The sequence below is a fragment of the Bos javanicus genome, chromosome 13 (genome assembly GCF_032452875.1).
Source record: "Bos javanicus breed banteng chromosome 13, ARS-OSU_banteng_1.0, whole genome shotgun sequence".
Lineage (NCBI taxonomy): Eukaryota > Metazoa > Chordata > Mammalia > Artiodactyla > Bovidae > Bos > Bos javanicus.
The window spans coordinates 11,334,533-11,355,540 of record NC_083880.1 but is presented as its reverse complement, the minus strand read 5'-3'; the positions used below and the strand labels follow the sequence as shown (position 1 = coordinate 11,355,540).

General features: G+C 46.1%; 1 protein-coding gene across 2 annotated transcripts in view; it reads left to right on the top strand.

Annotated features, from left to right (window-relative positions):
- CAMK1D (calcium/calmodulin dependent protein kinase ID) overlaps nt 1–21,008 on the top strand; it is a 401,474-nt gene that overhangs the window by 331,623 nt on the left and 48,843 nt on the right. For both annotated transcript variants that reach the window (XM_061435695.1, XM_061435696.1), the window contains exon 5: nt 5,060–5,186. In XM_061435695.1, coding sequence (XP_061291679.1) covers nt 5,060–5,186 — 127 coding nt within the window. The remainder of the gene's footprint in view (nt 1–5,059; nt 5,187–21,008) is intronic.

The window sequence follows — 21,008 nt, the reverse complement described above, 5'->3', positions numbered from 1 at the left end:
TGTCTACAATGCGGGAGACCCGGGTTCGATCCCTGGGTTGGGAAGATCCCCTGGAGAAGGAAATGGCAATCCACTCCAGGACTATTGCCTGGAAAATCCCATGGACAGAGGAGCCTGGTAGGCTATAGCCTGTGGGGTCGCAAAGAGTCGGACATGACTGAGCGACTTCACTTTAACTTTCATGCACTAAAAGGGCCATGGGAGAGGTAGGTTGTGTATTGGTTCAAGCTTGTCTAAAGGGTAATTTTGATCAAGACATAGAGGCCATGAAGACCCTTTGCCCAGTGCAGTTCTTCAGTCTTTTCCAATTCCGGCCCTGCTTCAGCATAACCCACTACATGGGGGTGGGGGGGTCGGGGGAAGAAGTGGCTGGTAGAGGAATGAGATGAGAGAGAAAGGAAATCGAAGATGATCAGGAAAGACAGATTAAATGACCTGCAAACACAGCCTTCTCCCTGTGTCCTGTCTGTTCCATTCTTATCTTTTCCCTACAATATTTAGGAATACTTGCTGTTGACTAATAGCACTGAAGGATCTGGGCCTCGGTCACCTTGGCTCACAGGTCCCAGTAGATGCCAAAGGGTAGGTATCATAGTACCAAGAGCAAGGATCAAACATACCAATTTGAGGAACAGAAAAAATTGGTGTAATTGATCCGAAACTGTAAAGTGGCTTCATTCTACAGTAGATCCAGGCCCAGCCCCCAGGGTTCACTGACTGGTCAAGATGGAAACCCTACCCATTACGCATATGCACCACTCCTGTCAGAAACACAGGGATCATATTGTACTGAAGCTGTGCTGTTCACGACTATGGGCAGTCTAAATCAATGTAAAGAATAAATCATAAACGTGTTAAAACAGAATGTTAACATCTGCCCATTATCTGGTACTGGGTGTCAGGGTGTAAAACGGTATAGCTTTTTCTTTCATAGGGACCCACTGTAAAATTTTTCCTTCTTTTCTCCGTGTTGATCTTTTCCCAGTGACTGAAGTAGTGGCTCCCAAATGTTAGCCTACATCAGACTTGTCTGCGTTGTGCAAGCTAAGTCCGACTCTGTGTGACCCCATGGACTGTAGCCCGCCAGGCTTCTCTGTCCATGGGGATTCCCCAGGCAAGAATACTGGAGTGGGTGGCCATGCCCTCCTCCAGGGGATCTTCCTGACCCAGGGATTGAACCTGCATCTCTTATGTCTCCTGCACTGGCAGGCAGGTTCTTTACCACTAGCGAAGACTTATCTGCAGGGCTGAAAAGAAACAGATTTCTGGCCCTCCCCCAGAGGTTCTGACCCTGCAGGTCTGCAGCAGGCCTGGGAACTTGCATTTCTAAGGGGTTTACAGGTGATACTGATGTTGGCCTGGGAACCACACTTGGAGAACCACTGGATGAGGGTATTTGAGGACATTGATGGTGTTCTTACAGCCTTTGTAGGCTTTTTGATAGGTGAAATGGGCTGTAGGTAATCTTCAGGACTTTGGGGGTCCTTCAGAGGGCCAGGTGAGGGCTCGGTAAGGCCACATGGCACCTCCAAGCCAAGCAGCAGAGCCTTCTCTGCTCACTTGTGTTCTCACCAAATGCCAGTTCTGTGTTCTCGACCTCAGCAGTCAACTCTTCCTGAAACAAGTTAGCTTGGTGACCGTGAAGATGTGATATGATGGGCAAGTTGTACTCACTAGAAATCCAGCCTAAGCAGATAGGCCATTTCCTAGATGGACAATGTCTATTTCCACTTAGAAAGACAGACTGGCTGCATGGGCGATGGGGGTTTTTATACACAGATAGTGCTTTTGGAGAAGTACATATGTCTCCCAGCTGGTAGAGGTTTAAGATCACCAGGCTTATCACTGTGGCAAGAACATTACCATTTTAGGACAATTTTGTGGGCTCTTTACAGAGGCACAAAGAAGTTTTATGTATGCAGAGGAAGTTGGGGTTCAGAAATTAAACTTTCATAAACCTCTAAAACACTTAACTTTGTGATCTAGGCCAGGGAAATAGAGAGTTTTACAGTTGGGTTAATTTAAGATTAGGCGGCTTCCCTGGTGGCTCAGTGCTGAAGAATCTGCCTGCCAGTGCAGGAGACACAAATTCGATCCCCGATCCAGGAAGATCCCACATGCTGCGGAGCAGGTAGGCCCATGCACCAGAACTACTGAGCCTGAGTGCCACAGCTGTTGAAGCCCTTGTGCCTTAGAGCCGCATGCTCTGTACGAAGAGTAGCCACCTCAATGAGAAGCCCACGCGTTGCAACTAGAGGATAGTCCTCCTTGTAGCAACTGGAGAAAAGCCCGTGTAGCAACAACACAGCCAAAAATAAATAAATACAATTATTTTTTAAAAGATTAGAGCACAACTTAGGATACTACTTAGCCCCCACACATGAACATACCTCTTTCTCCCTTCAGAAAGGCATTCCTGTGTCTTCTTGCCCGGGGAAGCTACTGAAGATCCTCAGTTGCCCTTTTTTCAAGCCAAGAGAAGTGTCCTTGCTGCCTCCCCCTGTTGGGGAGGGGCTGCACTGTTGGCCTTGGAGCTGGATCATTCTTTGCTGGGGGAGGTTGTCCCATGCACGGGGACATGTTTAGCAGCATCCCTGGTCTCTGCCCGTGAGATGCCTGTACCACTCCTGAAGTTTAGACCACCGGAAATGTCTCTTGGCATTGCCAGGTGTTCCCTCGGGGGGTGAAAGATATCGCTGGATTAGGAGTATGATTATATGTAACATGAACTCTACAGGAAATGTTGATTCAGATCTTTTAAAAACTTACATGATAACCCTGTATACGAGACAGCAAAAGAGACACTGATGTATAGAACAGGCTTATGGACTCTGTGGGAGAGGGAGAGGGTGGGAAGATTTGGGAGAATGGCATTGAAACATGTGAAATGTCATGTATGAAACGAGATGCCAGTCCAGGTTCAATGCACGATGCTGGATGCTTGGGGCTGGTGCACTGGGACGACCCAGAGGGATGGTATGGGGAGGGAGGAGGGAGGAGGGTTCAGGATGGGGAACACATGAGAAATAAAGGAATAAAAATTTAAAAACATAAAAAAAAAAAAAAAAACTTACATGAACAAGGGTTGGAATTGACATCCCAAGTCATGTGTTGGCCACCAGCTGTCTTGCAAACATTCCATAAAATGCAGAAAAAATAATCTTTTAGGTGAGTCCTGGGCCTTGTAGGACCCCAGGCAGGATTGTAAGATCCCCTCTGTCCCCCCATCACCCACAGCCCTCCTTCTGCCAGCTGGGGGCCTCCACCTACATTATCCCTGAGCCCATCTTGTCTCCCACTTTCTTTTTTGTTCCCCCTACTTCCCCCTCCATCCTGAAAAGTCTTGCTGTCTTTACTAAATCTTGAGACAAGTATTGACCTAACCTGAGGATGACCAGCTGATTGAATCCTCGTCAGTAGTCGCCCTTCAGAAAAGCCGTTTATTGATCCAAATGCATCTCCTGTAGGAATAAGGTGTATGGAGAGATTCTGGGCTCTTAGGCCATCTCCTGCCTGGATGCAGCCTTGTCTAGGAGCATGAGATCCTTGACAGCTGCAGAAGCACTGTCAGGGATAGGAAGTTTCAAAATCAGAAACTTAAAAAAAATCTCTCTGCCCCCATGATTGGACTCTTAACTCTTCACCAAATGCTAATCCCTAAGCATTCAGAGAAGCCACGTGCACTGTTCGGTCAGATTGTTTCCCTCTGCTTTCTGAGCATTATTGTTTCCACTATTGATTGGCCCATTTTATCCTAGTTTAAAACTCACTGGAAACATCCGCAAACATGCATTTGATTTTCTTCTAAACTCATGCTTTGTCCACAGGATTCATGTCCCTGTGGTTGATAAATGCTGTTCCTTTTTATCTTGTTATTTTGGGTGAAGGGTAGTATTTTGGGGGGATTCTGTTAAAGGAAAAATAAATTGGTTCTGACACATGTTCAAATGGTAAGGAATGTTTTATTCAAGACTCCTGCAAGAGGGACATCGCATTAGGGGAGAGAGTTGGGCTCCACTTCAAGTTCAGCAGGGACACATGAGGATGTATAACCACTGAGCAGAGTGAAGGGTCACGGATGGTAAATTACCAAGAGGAGATGACAAGGGTAAAGGGTTTCTCACTCAACAGCTCTTCAGGGCTGCATAAGCCTCTCTCCCATTTTTTGCCAGGAACAACCAAATTCCCCAGTTTTCCAGAAGATGCCATGCAGAGGAGGTTTCATCGTCTCCCAGTTAGCCCCAGGGTTGTCACCCTTAAGCCCCTCCCACGTAGATACCATGAAGGTGCCACTGACGTGCAGATCTGGAGTGGAGACAAAGTTATAATCAAACCTTTGCTGCATGTGGGGAATTACTGCTTCCTGAACTCTGACATTTACAGTCGGGGAAGCACAGGAGGAACCATCACTCTGTGTTATACAGAAACACAAGCAGAGGCTTCGAGTTCTTGAGGACACGTGGCTAGAAAGTTCTGGATCCTCTACATCGATGCATTCCAGGATGACCTCCCTCTGCTTCCCAGGGAAGCAGGTGCTCTGGGAAGCATACTTCCCAGAGTGCGTAGGTGTCAGCTGGCTGAGGAAAGGGGGGTGTGCAATGCATGTGCAGAGCTGCACGACTCAGGAGGGTTCTGAGATCCGGGAGAGAGACCCTTAGGTCAGAGGCGGCTGCTGATAAGGGTCAGAAAAAAAGAAACCACAGAACACCTGTAAAAGCAGTGTTCTTTCTGGGAACCTCCTTTCCCCTAACCCAGCAAATGAATCGACAAGTCTGGAAGGCATCTACTTTCTAGTTGCTTCAGTATATACTTCAGTTTTTTTAATGAGAGGAAATATTAATAAGGGCTCACATTTCTTGAAAATCCATAAATGCCCCAATACTAGGTAAGGCCCCCACATTGCTTTCATTAAACGCTGCTTTTCTTAGGGTATTTACTGTGTCTAAAGCTCAAGTCTGTCCTCCATTGTCCTTAAGTTTTGGTGAGTTGGTGAGGCTCCCACAATTAACCCAGCTATCAACGTAGTTTGTAAATTTTTTTTTCCTACTTTTCTTTCTAGCCTGAGAACCTGTTGTACTACAGTCAAGATGAGGAGTCCAAAATCATGATCAGCGACTTTGGATTGTCCAAAATGGAAGGCAAAGGAGACGTGATGTCCACAGCTTGTGGGACCCCAGGCTATGTTGGTAAGGACTTTGCGTGTGTATTTTCCCATTTGTCAGCCTGATCGCTTGTCTTTAGCATTCAAACCTGGCACCTGCATCGTTTCCCTTGAGGGAGTAATAAAAAGATTGAGAGACACTGGAACAAGCTTCAAGGGATGTGGTTTCCCCTGAAACCCTCCCCTGAAATCCTGTTTGATTTGGGTGTGGGCCTGCATGGAGGCCAGGAATTGATTTGGGTGAATTCCCCGTTTCTAAGACCAGAAATACAGCACATGTATCTATGTTTTCACATATTTACAGTGACACGTTGAGACAGCAGTAGGGTGCAGACACACACGAAACATTTAAATGCTGAGGTAGGCATAGGTAGAAAGAAAAGATTGATCAGAGGAGTCTGGTTCAAACCTTGACCAAGTCACTCTCTTGGGCTCTCTGCCAATCCTGACCTGTCCTGGAGAAGCCAAGAATTTAAAATTTTTCCTATAATCAGAACCCCAGATCCTTTGTCCCAAACACAGCAGAATGCAGAAAAGGTTGTGGCAGATCTGAGCACTCAAATACCGAGAAGCCTCCTCCGTCTTCTGGGGGCCTGGAGAAAGGCCACTGGAGCTGTGGATGAAGTTAGACTTCATTTACAGGACTGTGTTCATTCCTCCAGCAATGTACACTCAGGTGCCTGCTGTGTGCTCCATGCTGTCCTAGGCACTGGGGTGAAGACCGTGAATATAGATCAGGCACCTGCCCTCATGGAGCTGACGTTTTAGTTGGGAGGGACAGACAGCAAAGAAACAGGTGAAGAGGCGTTTCAGACCTTGCATGCTATGAAGAAGATATAAACAGGGGTATGGGACAGAGTGACAAGTGTGAGGAAGAGTTGGAATGGCTAAGGGGACAGGAGGAGACCTGGGCATTGGCCTTCATGACGAGAAGCAGCCCCAGCCATGGGAAGGTTAGGAGACAGTGTTCCAAGTGGAGGCATCAGCTGGTGCTGCAGAGAGAGTATAAGCCAGGAAGGGCTAAGAGCCAGAGAAACGGAAATTGGTAAAGACTTTTGGGAACCAGAGACCAAGGCTGAATTCTCATCATACAAAGCATGATGGCTTTTCCTAGTGATAACAGTAAACCTGCCCTTAAGGAGGAGAGGTGAAGTTATATGACCAGTGCCGTGTGACCTTCCCTTATATGAGGGGAGCAGGCCTCATCTAGAATGAGTGTGGGGCCCCGAGCATTGTGGGAAACTTCAAATGACCTTGGAGGCACTTCAGGGCCCTTCAGGTGCTTGCATGATAATGGGCGTTAAGTCATCCCTGTTCATGTCACAACCTGTGCACTCTTAAAGGAACTTGGGGAGAAAAATACAGACTTGAGGGGAACAGAGAAAGAAAATGAGGGGAATAGAAAGAAGCAACAGATTTGGGAGAAGATCACGATGGTGTAAATGTGGGAGGGGAGGAAAAGATGTGCTCAGTACCTCTTAGCTCTTGACTGTCCCTGGGTTTTGTCCCTGGGTTGTGTATTTGCATTGGACAGAGAAGGGAGAATGTTCTGATCCTGTTGGAGGAGGCAGCACATCTGATGGAGGTGCATGGGAGGGTAAGTTGTCCCTGCTCTAGGATAGAAAAGTGATGGTTTCAGGAAGAGCCTGGACCCCACCAGGAGAACTCAGAACAGTGGCTGTGGTGTGAGATGCGTGGGGAGACACACGTGTATGCCTGGGGGTGGTGCCATGGGTGGAAATGTGGGTGTGTGATGGGTGTGTGTAGAATTTTTCCAGTTTAGTCCAAGCCACCAAGCAAGCAGCAAGTAACAATGGATGAGACAAGCTATTCTCATTTCTCTTAAAAGACAGGGAGGAAAAAGCCTGCTCCAACTGTGGTGAACCATAGACATCAGAAGATGGACAGGCTTGTGAGGTCCTGGGGTCCAGTCTCCTGGCCAGAATGGCCTTGCTGTGTCCCACTGGGGATGCTGTGGCCGCCCAGCTCCCCTTCGGGACAGCGGGTTCAGATGTCCTGACACAGAATGTGCATATTTACATATGGGTCACATCGTTCACATATTTGGCTCTGATGTTGGAAAGCTCTAGCACTTTCTAAATCGATTTCTGCTTTTTTGCATTTGGCAGAGCTGGTGGAACGGCAGTCTCTTTGGGTTTCTAAGTGGCTGCTATCCGAGTGGTCTGGTTCTGTTTAGACGTCAGATGCTGATGGGGCTGGGACTGACATTTGGATGTGGCCTTTGCTCTTATCATCCTACATGGTGGCGAGTGGAGCCATCAGGGAATTCTGTCATCAGACACAGGTTTGCTTTGAGTGAGGAGAGAGAGGAGGGCGACCGTGGGAATGGAGCGTTTCTGCTTGTTCATATTTGTTAAGCACCAAGACTGCTGAGAGACCTCTTAGAGCAAAGAAGGCGCAACATCGGGAAGCTTGTGTCTCTGTAGACATGCCTTGGGCAGTGAGCAGCTGAGCTCAGGCTGTTTCTCCTCCACAGTCTGTGTGGCACGCTCCTATTTGACCATCAAAGCCCAGGTGACATAAGCCTCTTCTGATTGCTGTCTCAACACCCACTGTCTCCTCTGTCGTCTTTGTTCTTTTCCTTTCCTCATCATGGCCCTGATCACGTTGCATCTGGGCCCATCTTTATTCGTGTCTCACCCGTGCTCCAGTAGAGCAGGGGCTGTGCTTTCTAATCTTTGCACAGTCGCATGTTGAATAAACACCTAAGCTTATGAACATTAGTGATTTTTCTTCTCTGTTCCCCTGCCATTCATTCAGGGTGCACTTATTGAATTCCTGTTACATGTCATGCACAGTAGTATGGTGTTAGGAATACAAATATGGGTTAGATAGACAGAGTCTCTGATCTCAAAATGTTCACAGTCTTGTGAGAGACAGAGGGCTAACAGGTGAATTGAATCACATTATGCATCATTCTAGGATTATTTATTTAGTGCCTACCTTCTGTTCTAGGCACTAGGGATGTATCTGTAGAAAGAAAAAAGAAATATAAAAATCCTCAACCTCTTGGCACTTATGTTTGAGATGGAGACAGACTATAGGCTAATAGATGTATTAATATCTTAGATGGTGATGGGTGCTGTGCAGAAAAATAAAGCAGGAAAGAGAACAGGAAGTGTCTGTGTGTGTGTGTGTGTGTGTGTGTGTCTGAGCAGGAAAGAGAACAGGAAGTGTCTCTGGTTATGTAGAGAGAGTGGAGATAATTCTCAGCCATAAAGAAAAAGTGTTCATTATCCATCACAAAGGCACCGGTCATCACTTTTATACCATCTAGCGACTTTGCTTTTTAAACGAATGGACAACAATGTACAGTTTTCACTATGTGGCCCCTGGTTTAAAAGATGCTGACTTTGCTTTTTCATTCAGTTTTGTGGGAGAAAGGCACTTGTATGTAAGGTCAGTTCGGCTCCCTCAGAATGACGCTAAATGTGGCTAACAGTGTAGGTACAGAACTGCGGTTAGTTGTGTATTTGTGATTTTTATCTGTTTGTTCGTGATAAACAGATGCTGTGGTAAACTGTGGTAGACAGTTTATCCCTTGTGATAAACTCCAAGGGATCTTCCCGACCCAGGGATCGAACATGGGTCTCCCACATGGCAGGCAGATTCTTTACCATCTGAGTCACCAGGGAAGTCCCTGTATCTCTGTTCAGTGACACTTTATTTAATATTATTATTGATTCACTAACGTTGAATTCAGGCCAACAGCACTGTAACTCCTGCCTAAATGAAGTTTATTGAATACACGCTTTCTCTCTAAGGCACACCCAGCCTTCTCGGGCTTGGGAGCCCTGGACAGCACCTTGGCCCTGACTCGTGAGGGCTGTTTTTAATAGCAAAGTCAACGAAAGGCACAAAAATGTGGGAAAATGTGGCAGTGAGTGGACCATGAAAACCATGCTGCTGACAGTGTGAGAGATGAAACAAGAGGACAGAGCGCTGCCACGTGTGCCCCGGCTGGGAGCGAGCACTGCGGGCAACTCCAGGTTCTGGCCACTCTGAGCAGGTCTACAGATGGACACAAAAGCATCCCAAGTATTGATCTGGGGGCTGCAGATGGGTTTTAGCAAGTAGGCAAATTCAGATACGGAATCCATAAGTAGTGAGGATGGACGTTAGTTGGGAACTGACAGCTTCTGATGTGTTTTATTTTTTGTTTTGTGGGGGGTTGGTTGTGCTGCACCTCTTGTGGGATCTTAATTCCCCAGCCAGGGATTGAACCAGCATCCCCTGCAGTGAAAGCTTGGGAGTCCTAACCACTAGATCACCAGGGAAGTTCCCTCTGATGCATTTTAAAGCTATGAACCTGAATGGAATCCGCAAGGGGCGGGTGTAGCAGGGAGGGGCGGGGGGCTGGGGGGGAGGGGGCGGCGAGCAGGTGTAGAAGGAGGAGGGAATGGTCCTGGGGTTGAGTCCTGGGGACTTGGAGGGACAGAGAAGGGACAGAGGTGAAGTGGGAAGAGAAGTGGGGGAGCGTGGCATTTGGACAGTGCTTCAGGAAGGACGAAGTGCCCTGTATCGGCCTCCTTTTTGCCCCAACTGTTTTTGATTTGAATAGGGCAGGCCCAGTGGGCATTTCTGGGAGAGAAGGAAGAGAGTACCGTTCTCCTGCTGCCCATCCTGGGGGTCCTGAACGCCCCCAGGCCCGAGCCAGGAGCAGAGGCCGGCTGTCAGCTTTAGTGCAGAATCCTTCCCAGTCGTGCTGGTTTCAGTCGGCAGGCGCGGTTGTTCTGTTGTTGTGTCAGTTATCACCTAAATGAATCTGCAACTGAATAGTTTTACCAACGTCATTACTTCAATTTAAATGAGTTCTCTAATAATGAAATAATATTGGGGAAATGGCTGTTTAGCTCACATATCCCAGTACACATGGTACCTTGGGAGAAAGCGAAGGAATCTGAGCCCTTTGAACTTCACCCTTGACCCTTAGCAGCTGCAAAGGGTCCTTGTTGTTGTTGTTCAGTCACTAAGTCGAGTCTGACCCTTTGCAACTCCATGGACCCTGCCAGGCTCCTCTGTCCATGGGATTTTCCAGGCAAGAATAGTGGAGTGGGTAGCCCTTTCCTCCTCCAGAGGATCTTCCTGACCCAGAGATGGAACCCGAGTCTCCTGCATTGGCAGGCAGATTCTTTACTGCTGAGTTACCAGGGAAGCCATGAGGTCCTTACACAGCCTGTATAAGGAACCTAGGCCTGGGCTGGGTGTCAGGTCACTGGTGACAGGATTGCGGGCATCTCCATATTGGTGTTCTGGTGTATTGCATTCCTACTGCAGGCAGCCCCTGGGGCTCTGTAGACACCTGGGGCTGCTCCAGTACATGATGGCCAGTGGGAAACATGGACCCATATAAGGGATCATGTTTGCAGTATCTAGTAACTGACATTTCAGAAGCAACCTCATAGTATGGGTGAGAGGGGGCTGGGCGAGGGCTAGAACCACAAGGGAGGAGACTCATAGAGGAGGCAGGATTTGAAGGCAGGGTAGAAGCTGGGCCAAGATGAAGGGAGTGATGGATGCAGGCAAGCAGGAGAACAAAGGTCCAGGGTTGTGAATGACTTCAGGTACACGGTCTGGGGGATGAGCAGACTGACTTGGCTTGGAGGGCGGACCTGCATTAATAAGTCCTTGGAGAGAATTTAGGAGAAACATCAGGCTGTCTGGTGGCGATCAGCTCCTCAGGGTAACAAGGTGACCGTCAGTATGGTGCTGACCTGGATTTGGAATCCATTTAATTGAGCCAAATGTAACAATCCCCTTGGCACCGCCAGTAAGACATAAAATCAGAGCTGAAAAGTTTGTAACATTACTTATGCGACTTGCTCTGCTGCATCAATTAAAATACCAACGAGCTCTCCTGAATCACTAAACAGAAACAATAAGTCACGGAAAGCATTCATATTAGTCATGTAATTGATAAGAGACTAGAGATGACAAATGTACCTCTGTTTAGTAGGGAAAAGCCTATGTTTGACTTCTAGATAATTGCTATTTGCACACTGGTGTGATTTCTCAGATTCTATGGGGAAAATTCTATTGGAAAATTAAGTTCTTTTAAAAAAAAACTTTGAACCTTTGTCTCTGAATTAAGTGACGAAGTGCCTCACCAGAGGGCAAGCCTGTGCTCTTACTGATTCTTCGAGAGAACAGTCCTTCTTTTTCAGACATTGCAAGCTTCGTTTTCAAAAGGGCAAGCAGGCAGGGGTGGTGCTCGGTGGCGCTCTCTGATGTTTGCCTTTGAGCTCCATGAGACTTTCTTTTTCCATCGAGCTGTTTGAGTGATGATCCCTCACTTTGCAGTCTTCCATTTGGAATACATGCCAGGAACCACTTTTTCATTATTGGATGTTCCTCAGAAATAAGGAGAGAAGCCTTTCTGTCTGAGCTGTCATTGTGTTTATAAGCAGAACTATATCTTGGTCCTTCAGAAGGTGCCTTACTGTGACGTTACTTAAACTTTGAAGAAGGAGGCATTCCAGTCTCTTCTCGTAACTTAGTTGCCTGCAGAGACATTGCTGAAGGCTTTGGTCTATCCCTGGCTTAACATGTCTGAAATCGTTTAGACAAGTTTCGTGTGTTCCCCTCTAAATGGAAATGGAGAACAGTTGGTCAGCATTCTTGGCATATTTTTTCACTGTTAGAGAAATTTTTTTAATTCATGAGATCATTGCATTGTGAAAACTTGATAAGGAGCTTGGGGTTTGGATGAGATCTTGGAAACTGGGGATTCCAGGAACTAGGGTTTCACGCTGGGATGAAGACCTGCTCTCAAAGCTGCCCAGCCTGTAGCTGGTGGCCATCACAACAGGGGGTCTTGAATGTGAGATTCTGTCTCTGCCACTGCTTACTTGTAAGGAAGGCCTGCTGCTGCTAAGTCACTTAAGTCGTGTCTGACTGTGTGTGACCCCAGAGACAGCAGCCTACCAGGCTCGCCCGTCCCTGGGATTCTCCAGGCAAGAACACTAAAGTGGGTTGCCATTTCCTTCTCCAATGCATGGGAGTGAAAAGTGAAAGTGAAGTTGCTCAGTCGTGTCTGACTCTTAGTGACCCCATAGACTGCAGCCCACCAGGCTCCTCCATCCATGGGATTTCCCAGGCAAGAGTACTGGAGTGGGGTGCCATTGCCTTCTCCAAGGAAGGCCTGAGCCATCCCTTGGGTTCTCAGTTTCTTGTTTGTAAAATAAGCCTGCTGAACTGATTATCAAATCAGGTCCCACTGCTCTCCACTTACAAAAACGATACTCATGTTGATAGAAAGGAAAGGTACCTCTAATCAGAACACCAGCAATCTGGGGAGATGGTGGACTCAGTGTCCCCACAAAACCACCTCCCAAGATCCTGCTCTGCCATGAAAGCTTTTAAGGGAAACAGGGAAGTCATCTCGTGACTCACTGAGGCAGGGGCCAGTCATCGCCCTCCCCCACTGCATACGCACTTGGGTGCTGGCTGGTCCACTCCTTCTGGCCTTTCTTCAGATGTTATCTTGTTCACACAGTTGTTTGCAAACTCAAGAGAAGCTAGGGAAGAGATCTGGTCCTCTGTCAGTTCCTTATTCTTCATTTCTGCTTCTTTGATTTGTGAAAGAACCAACAAGGTAGGCAAAGGATTGTATGAACAAAAGATTAGTAAGGTGTGCCAGGGCTGGAGATGAATACAGCATGGGGGCGCCTGGTTTAAGGTTAGTGGTAAGGCGAGACAGAAGGGCCACCTGCAGGGAACTTTCCTACTAGGAGCTTTTTCCTATCAAAAGATGCTTACAGATTGACCTCTGTGACTTTTTTTCTGGTTCTACTATCCTGTTATTTCTACAGACATCTGAGTTAGTACCCTTTAAGTGTATAAATATGTGTGTGTCAAGGAAATTTGACCGTCTTTTTTTCCCCCATCTTCATTCAGAACACACAAGAAAAAAAACTCAATTAAGTTGACGTCACCCATCTCTTAAGCAAGCTGGGCCACTCGGTTCCTTTTATCTTTCCTCATGGATCGTCTGTTCCTGCTGCTTTCATCTTCACTCTTCTGTGCGGTCATTCTCTCCCAGAGAGCTGGGGCTTTACTTGTTGTTCACTTAAATTTTAGCACACGTCTCTGAGCATTACATCATTGTTCTCACCCTCTCAGACCCTTAGCATTGAAACAGGATTTTCTGTAACTGATAAACTGTCACACAGATGACTGAGTGGAAGGTCCAGATAAGAACTTCCTCTTTCCTTCTCTCTCAGCAGCTGCTCAGTGACAACCAACAGCAACTGTTTCATTACACTGGGCGCTGCACCCAGACTCCATTTGTCAGAGAGAACAGCCCCCCGCCCGCACATGGGGAGAGTTTTAGGGCAAGACTTTTAGCCCTTGACAGTGCATATGGGTGAGGGCAAAAGGTCATGAGCAGAACACAAGCAAAGGGAACGCAGCCCTGCCCTGGAAGAGTCCCCGCCCCCACTAAATCCCTCCTAAAACTGTGAAGCAGTCTCCATCCTTCTGGAATTCCTTCACAGCTCCTCTCTCAACACTTGAATCCTGGGGATGGAATTTCATCGTTTCTGAACTGATACCATTTTTGCGGTGGTAGAGTGGAAAGAAGCTCTGCCACGTTTTGGAATTTACTCTTTTTTTTTTTTTTTTTCCTTTGAATGATTATAGACCAAAACATTGAAATGAGTGTAACAGTCTTCTTCATGTTGAAGTGTAGTTCATCAGATTTCAGAAGCGAGGAGGGCTTCAGTGCAAAGGAGCCATCTGACTGTGGTCACAAACCCCTTAGGGCAGAGGCAGAATCTTGGGCCCACCTGCAGGGAACACGTTACGGGCTTATCCATGCCACACTGCTCTGAAATGCCTTACTCAGAACGTTTTTCTTCCTCTGTTGCGCTGAGTTCCAGGTCTCTCCCACGTTTGAAAACACCAGATACCAGCCACCCTCCCTGTTTTCCACTCCCTTTCCATTCCTTCCCGGACTCCCACCAGCCACATTTTGGCTTCGGGAGCATTTGAATAGTAACCCAGCTCCAGTCAGACTGGTAATGGGAAACCAGGATGGCGCTTTAATGGGGACAATTCATGCCTGTGGTAAAATTCAAGAAGCGACTAGGAAAATCCAAGTGAGCCGCTCCTCTGTGATGCATTTTTAGTGAATTACGACTCGAAAAGAGGATGAGAGAGAGCTAAGGAACCTATAACCAGCACAATGAGAACAAGCTGTCCCGAGAACCTTCTGCTCCTCCTGACTTGTGCAACTTCGGGCTGAAGACAAACCACCAGCAAGGAAGGATTCTGTATTTCAGCTGTGTTTTTGTTTGCCAACAATCCAGATTGCAATACTCTAAATCTAGGTGAAGCAACATTATGCTCATAGTAAAGCCCCTCACTGAGGGTTTTTTTTTTTTCCTTTTGAATACTCCTCCTGCTGAAAATTCTACTGGCAGGAAGCAGATCTGAGTAAACTTGTTCAGTACCGCCTCCTCTTTGTAATGCAGCTCTCTCCGAGGCTGGATTCTCCTCTGATATATACGCCTGAATCTTATTTTCCTTGATCTTTAGGATTTTATTTACTGGCTCTGAACAGGTCACTACTGGGAAGAAATGTCCTCTTTCTCTCCCACTGTATTTTTATTTACAATGTGTTAGTTTCAGGTGTGCAGCAAAGTGGTTCAGTTATACGTATCTATGTATGCGTGCATGCTAAGTCAATTCAGTAGTGCCTGACTCTTTGCGACCCCAAGGACTGTAGCCCGCCAGGCTCCTCTGTCCATGGGATTCTTCAGGAAGAATACTGGAATGGGTTGCCATTTCCTTCTCCAGGGGATCTTCCCCACCCAGGGATCTAACCCGGGTCTTTTGTGTCTTCTGCACTGGCAGGCAGGTTCTTTACCACTAGCACCACCTGGGAAAGCCCGTATGTATCTGCCAGTGCGGCTGCTGCTTCACTGTGTCGCTTCAGTCATTTCTGACTCTGTGGGACCCTATGGACTGCAGCCATAGGCTCCTCTATCCATGGGATTCTCCAGGCAAGAGTAGTAGAGTAGGTTGTCACACCCTCCTCCAGGAGATCTTCCTGACCCAGGGATTGAACCTGGGTCTCCTGCATTGCAGGCAAATTCTGTACTGCTGTGTTACCAGGGAAGCCCATCTATATCTATGTATTAATATCTATTCTTATTCAGATTCTTTCCCCTTATAGGTTATTAGAAGATATTGAGCTGAGTTCCCTGTGCTACACAGTAGGTCTTTGTTGGTTGCCTGTTTTATATATAGTGGTTTGTATCTCCCACTGTTTCAGTGAAGTCCTTCTTGCCACCTCGATGACACACAAATGTCACTAACCCTTTGGAACTATATTGCAGTTTGGTTTAAGCTCTATTCATTTATCCACCAGCAGAGTTGCTGTGACCCTTCTCACCACCTGTGGAGATTCCTCAGGGACAGGAAGACTTGGTTCAAGTGTCCTGGGACACACATGCATAACATACAGTTGGCCATCTGGATCCACAGATTCCAAATTCTCAGATTCAACCAAATGCAGATCGAAAATTTTTTTTTAATTTAAATTTATTTATTTTAATTGGAGGCTAATTACTTTACAATATTGTATTGTTCTGCCACACATCAACATGAATCCGCCATGTGTGTACACGTGTTCCCCATCCTGAACCCCCCTCCCACCTCCCTCCCTGTACCATCCCTCTGGGTCATCCCAGTGCACCAGCCCCGAGCATCCTGTATCGAACCTGGACTGGCGATTCGTTTCTTATATGATATTATACATGTTTCAATGCCATTCCCCCAAATCATCCCACCCTCACCCTCTCCCACAGAGTCTAAAAGGCTGTTCTATACATCTGTGTCTCTTTTGCTGTCTTGCATACAGGGTTATCGTTACCATCTTTCTAAATTCCATATATATGCGTCAGTATACTGTATTGGTGTTTTTCTTTCTGGCTTACTTCACTCTGTATAATAGGCTCCAGTTTCATCCACCTCATTAGAACTGATTCAAATGTATTCTTTTTAATGGCTGAGTAATACTCCATTGTGTATATGTACCACAGCTTTCTTATCCATTTGTTAATATTTTTTAATTGCAAAAAAGCTCCAAAAGAGCAAAACTTGAATTTGCTGCTTATCAGCAATGATTTATACGGCCTTAACATTGTATAAGGTTTTACAGGTCATCTAGAGATGATTTGAAGTTTGCAGGAGGATGTTGTAAACAATATGCAAATACTGTGCCATGTAATGTATGGGACTTCAGCAAGGTCAGCCACAGGGAGCGACAGATGAACCTTAGACTAAGCCATAGACTGGCAGGTTGCCCGTCTGCCTGCCTGCCTGTCTGCTGATGTCATAGGCTACGTAGTAGGTTGGATGTTTCAAATTCATTTTCAAAAAACAGAAGCTCATTCAAAGACAGGTAGAGGTGTCGCTGCTCTGAGGGTCCCGTCAGCTCTATCTCAAGTGGCACAGGTGGCAGCAGTGTAGCACATTCCAGAGAATTAAGCAGCGCACCCCAGTGTTCATAGCAGCCCCATTTACAATGACAAGACAGGGGAGCAACCTCAATGTCCATCCACAGATGAATAAATAACGAAGACGTGGTGTGTGTATACATATGTATACACACACACACAGTGGAATACTACTCAGCCATAAAAAGAATGAAATAATGCCATTTGCAACAGCATGGATGGATGGACCTAGAGCTTATCATACTAAGTAAAGTAAATCAGACAAAGGTAAATACCACCATATGATAGCACTTAAGTGTGGAATCTAAAATGTGACACAAATGAAGTTACTTATAAAACAGACTCACTGATGTGGAAAACAAACTTATGGTTACCAAGGAGGAAGCTGTGGGGGAGGGATTAATTGTCAGTTTGGGATTATCAGATCCAAGCTACTATATATAAAATAGATACACAACAAGGTCCTACTGTATAGCACAGGGGACTGTATTCAATATCCAGTAAGAAACCATAATGGAAAAGAATATGAAAAATAATATATCTATATGCACACACACACACACACACACACATATATATAACTGAATCATTTTCCATATACCAGAAACTAATACAACATTATAAATCAACTATATTTCAATAAAGGAAAACTTAGGGGAAAAAATTAGGATATGGGCATTTTTATAACCAGTCTTCCAGAACAATTTTCAACCTTCTTTAAAAAAGAATTATAACTGAGGCCCGTGAAAGCAAGAACTGGTTAGAACTGGGCTTTGCACCCTTGTCACTGCTTAAAGGATGAGGAGAGCTCAGGGCGATGGAGATAGAAACCTTGATGACCCCGGCCTGGAGGTAGGGGAGGTGGGGGCCGGGGGAAAAAATGTGGGAGGAGCTCAGTCTGTCCTTCCCTCAGTAGACGCAGAGCCATGAAGGTGCCACACACAGCCAGAGCCCCTGGCCAGCACATGGATATCTGATACCAGGACAAATGGTCCTCATGCTCACAGCACCGCCAGTCAGCCATGACAGGCTGCTCCTGTTACCGGGTCAGGGCTGGTGTCTGGACCAAGAGGGGATGATGTAAATGTGTTGGTGATGAAGTGACCACAGGGATCCATAACTAGATGAACAAAGGGACCACCTGGCTCCTGCCAGCTCTAAGACTCAAGCTCTCCCGACCGGCCCTTCCAGTCTCCTGTGAGCCTGGCTCAGTCCTGACTTGAGGGTTTTCATCAAAAGGGTGGAAATCTTCCTTTATGAATCATTTCCATTATGTTAAGCTAGAATCAAAGGAAAGTACTACATGATATCAGGAATCTATCCAGCCTTACTTCTAGAAAGTGATAAAGCCTACATTCCTTTTGCTCCCTTGATCTTACCAACTTCTCTTCCTTACATAATAACTACTACTTATACCCATAAGTTATGTGCTGCTTATTTCCTGTAAGCCTCATAACAGTCCTCAAAGTTGGCCTCTATTGATGTTCCCATTTTACAGATGAGCAAAATGGAGGCTGAGAAAGGTTAAGGGACTTACCCATGTCCACACATGCAGTAAATGGTAGAGCCTAGGTACCCAGCTATTTAAAACTTCTTATATCCAGACAACTAAAGTCATTTTTTGTTACAAGAACCTAAGTCCTGGCAACCATTCCACATCCTTCAGACCTCTCCTACTCTTATCTCTACACCTATTACTTTTTTCTTAGAGTACAACGTGAAGGCCTATTCTTACAGCACCACTGGCCACAGTAATTTCTTTCACTGGTTGTATCTTTCACTATCTATTTTCACCTTATTTTTCATTTGACTATTGGAGGTAATTTATTTTTTTCCTTGAATATTTTTAAGTCTTCCCTGGTGGCTCAGACAATAAAGAATCTGCCTGCAATGCAGGAGGCCTGGGTTCAATCCCAGGTCAGGAAGATTCCCCTGGAGAAGGGAAATGGCAACCCACTCCAGTATTCTTGCCTGGAGAATCCCATGGACAGAAGAGTCTGGCAGGCTGCAGTCCATAGGGTCACAAAAGAGTCAGACAGGACTGAGCAACTAACACTTTCACTTTAGAGTAAGTTCAGTTGTCTTCAGAGCTGGATTTCAAATGAGTTAAATTAAAAAATCAAGACCACCTCTCAAACCTGCCATGATCTTGTCTGAGTACAATCATCGTCCTTAGGAAGGTGGCTGAGGCTTGTGTGTACCCTCAGTGACGCAGAGAACAGGTGTGCCCTGGGGGCAGGGGCCAGCTGTGCTGCGGTCACCTATAGAGCCAGTGCCTGAAGGGGGATGCAACCCGTTAAGCAATTGAATAAGGAGAAGCCCCCCCACTGTGGTTCTGGACCACTGGCTCTTCTTTTCCATCATTGAGGGCTGCTCCTGCCACCTTGGGCCACCCCTCCTGCCAGTGCCTCTCTTCTCCCCAAGAAGTGACATCTTTGACCTATGGAGAGGAGTGGTCCTCAGACACCCATGGAGGAAACAAATCACCTTGAACATGAACGTGGCAACACGGTGAGTTCTCAGTCTCCCCTCTCTCTGCAGCACATCCTTGGATGCAGGAAAAGGGAAAATTCCTCCTCTGTTTTATTAGAGCCTGAGGATTGATGACTGTGGCCCCCGCCCCTACAAGCCACTGTCCGCGTTTCCAATTCCACTTGGTTAGGCCTTTTTCTCTCTCTCTGATTCAGTAAGGAAAATGGGCAACTTAATTGTTTTAAAAACAACATGAAAGGTTTCTGGAATTTTTTTTTTTTTAAATCTCTGGAGTCCTTCCCTTTACCAGAAATCCTTGCTCTAAATCAATATAGAACAGCTCTGTTTATAGGAGACATTTCCCACCAAGTGGAATTTTCCACAGTGGGTTGGTAGTGAGTCTCATAACAGTAAATTTAATTATTGTCATTTTGGAACCTACTGTTTCACTGGAGAGCGTGGGGTAAGCCTGGGGCTCAGAAGGCAGAACATCTGTCCACAGATCCTTCCAGGAGCTCGTGGGAGGCTCTGCTGAGGCTGGAGATGACTTCTACTTACTGGTGTAAATTCAGCTGATGGGATACTGTTTCTATTGGGAATACCACCCCCCTCCAAATCTGAATTAATAGCCCCCAAGATCTAACAGGAAGGAGGTTCTGAGAGATCACTTACTAGACTACCTTTTTTACTGTTTAGCCCTAGAACTAGTATTAATAATTCTGAAATCCCTTTAAGAAAAGCTTTTAAAAGGAGAGCAAGATGAATGACAAACACCCACTTTCAGAGAATTAGGGATAATTCTGCTTCTTTTATCCCCCAAATTCATGTCAGAAATAATTTGCTTAAGGAAAGGTATTTAGCAATTGATCTTCTGGTCAAAGCTATGGTTTTTCCAGTAGTTATGTATGAGTGTGAGAGTTGGACCATGAACAATGCTGAGTGCTGAAGAATTGATGCTTTTGAACTGTGGTGCTGAAGAAGACTCTTGGGAGTCCCTTAGTTTGCAAGGAGATCAAACCAGTAAATTCTAAAGAAAATCAACACTGACTATTCATTGGAAGGACTTAGGCTGAAGCTGAAGTTCCAATACTTTGGCCACATGGTGTGAAGAGCTGACTCATTGGAAAAGACCCTGATGCTGAGAAAGATTGAAGGCAGGAAGAGAAGGGGACGACAGAGGATGAGATGGTTGGATGGCATCACTGACTCAATGGACTTGAATTTGAGAAAACTGCAGGAGATGGGGGTGAAGGACAGGGAAGCCTGCTGTGCTGCAGTCCATGGAGTCACAAAGGGTCAGACTCAACTTAGCAACTGAACAACAATGTACGAAATATAGGGACTTCCCAAGAGACAGTGGCTTGCAATCCAAAATTTGTTTTCTTTTTATGTTTTATGTTTTCTTTCCTTTTTTCTTTTTATGGTTCATATGGCTACTCACTGAAAATATTTGAGGCAGCAAAGTTTATTTGTCAATCATCTCTCTGGAATTGTCTTTTTTTGGTTGTATTAGGTCTTTGTTGCTGCTCACAGGCTTTCTTAGTTGCGGTGCTCAGGCTTCTCATTGCAATGGCTTCTCTCCTTGTTGTGCACAGGTTTAGTTGCTCCTCAGCACATGGAACCTTCCTGGACCAGGAATCTAACCCATGTCCCCTGCATCGGCAGGTGGATTCTTATCCACTGTACCACCAGGGAAGTCCTGGGAAACATTTTCTTGTAGAAATAATGGCATGTGTGTATTGAGTGGGTTGGATTCAGTTGTATCACCATTTGATGAATAATCAGTATGTGCTAATGCCTGAAAATACAGTCTAGAGATGGCCTCCAGCAGCACGAAGTCTGGTGCTGACAGTGTGATTCACACAGCAGTAAAGGGATGGATGAGGTACCAT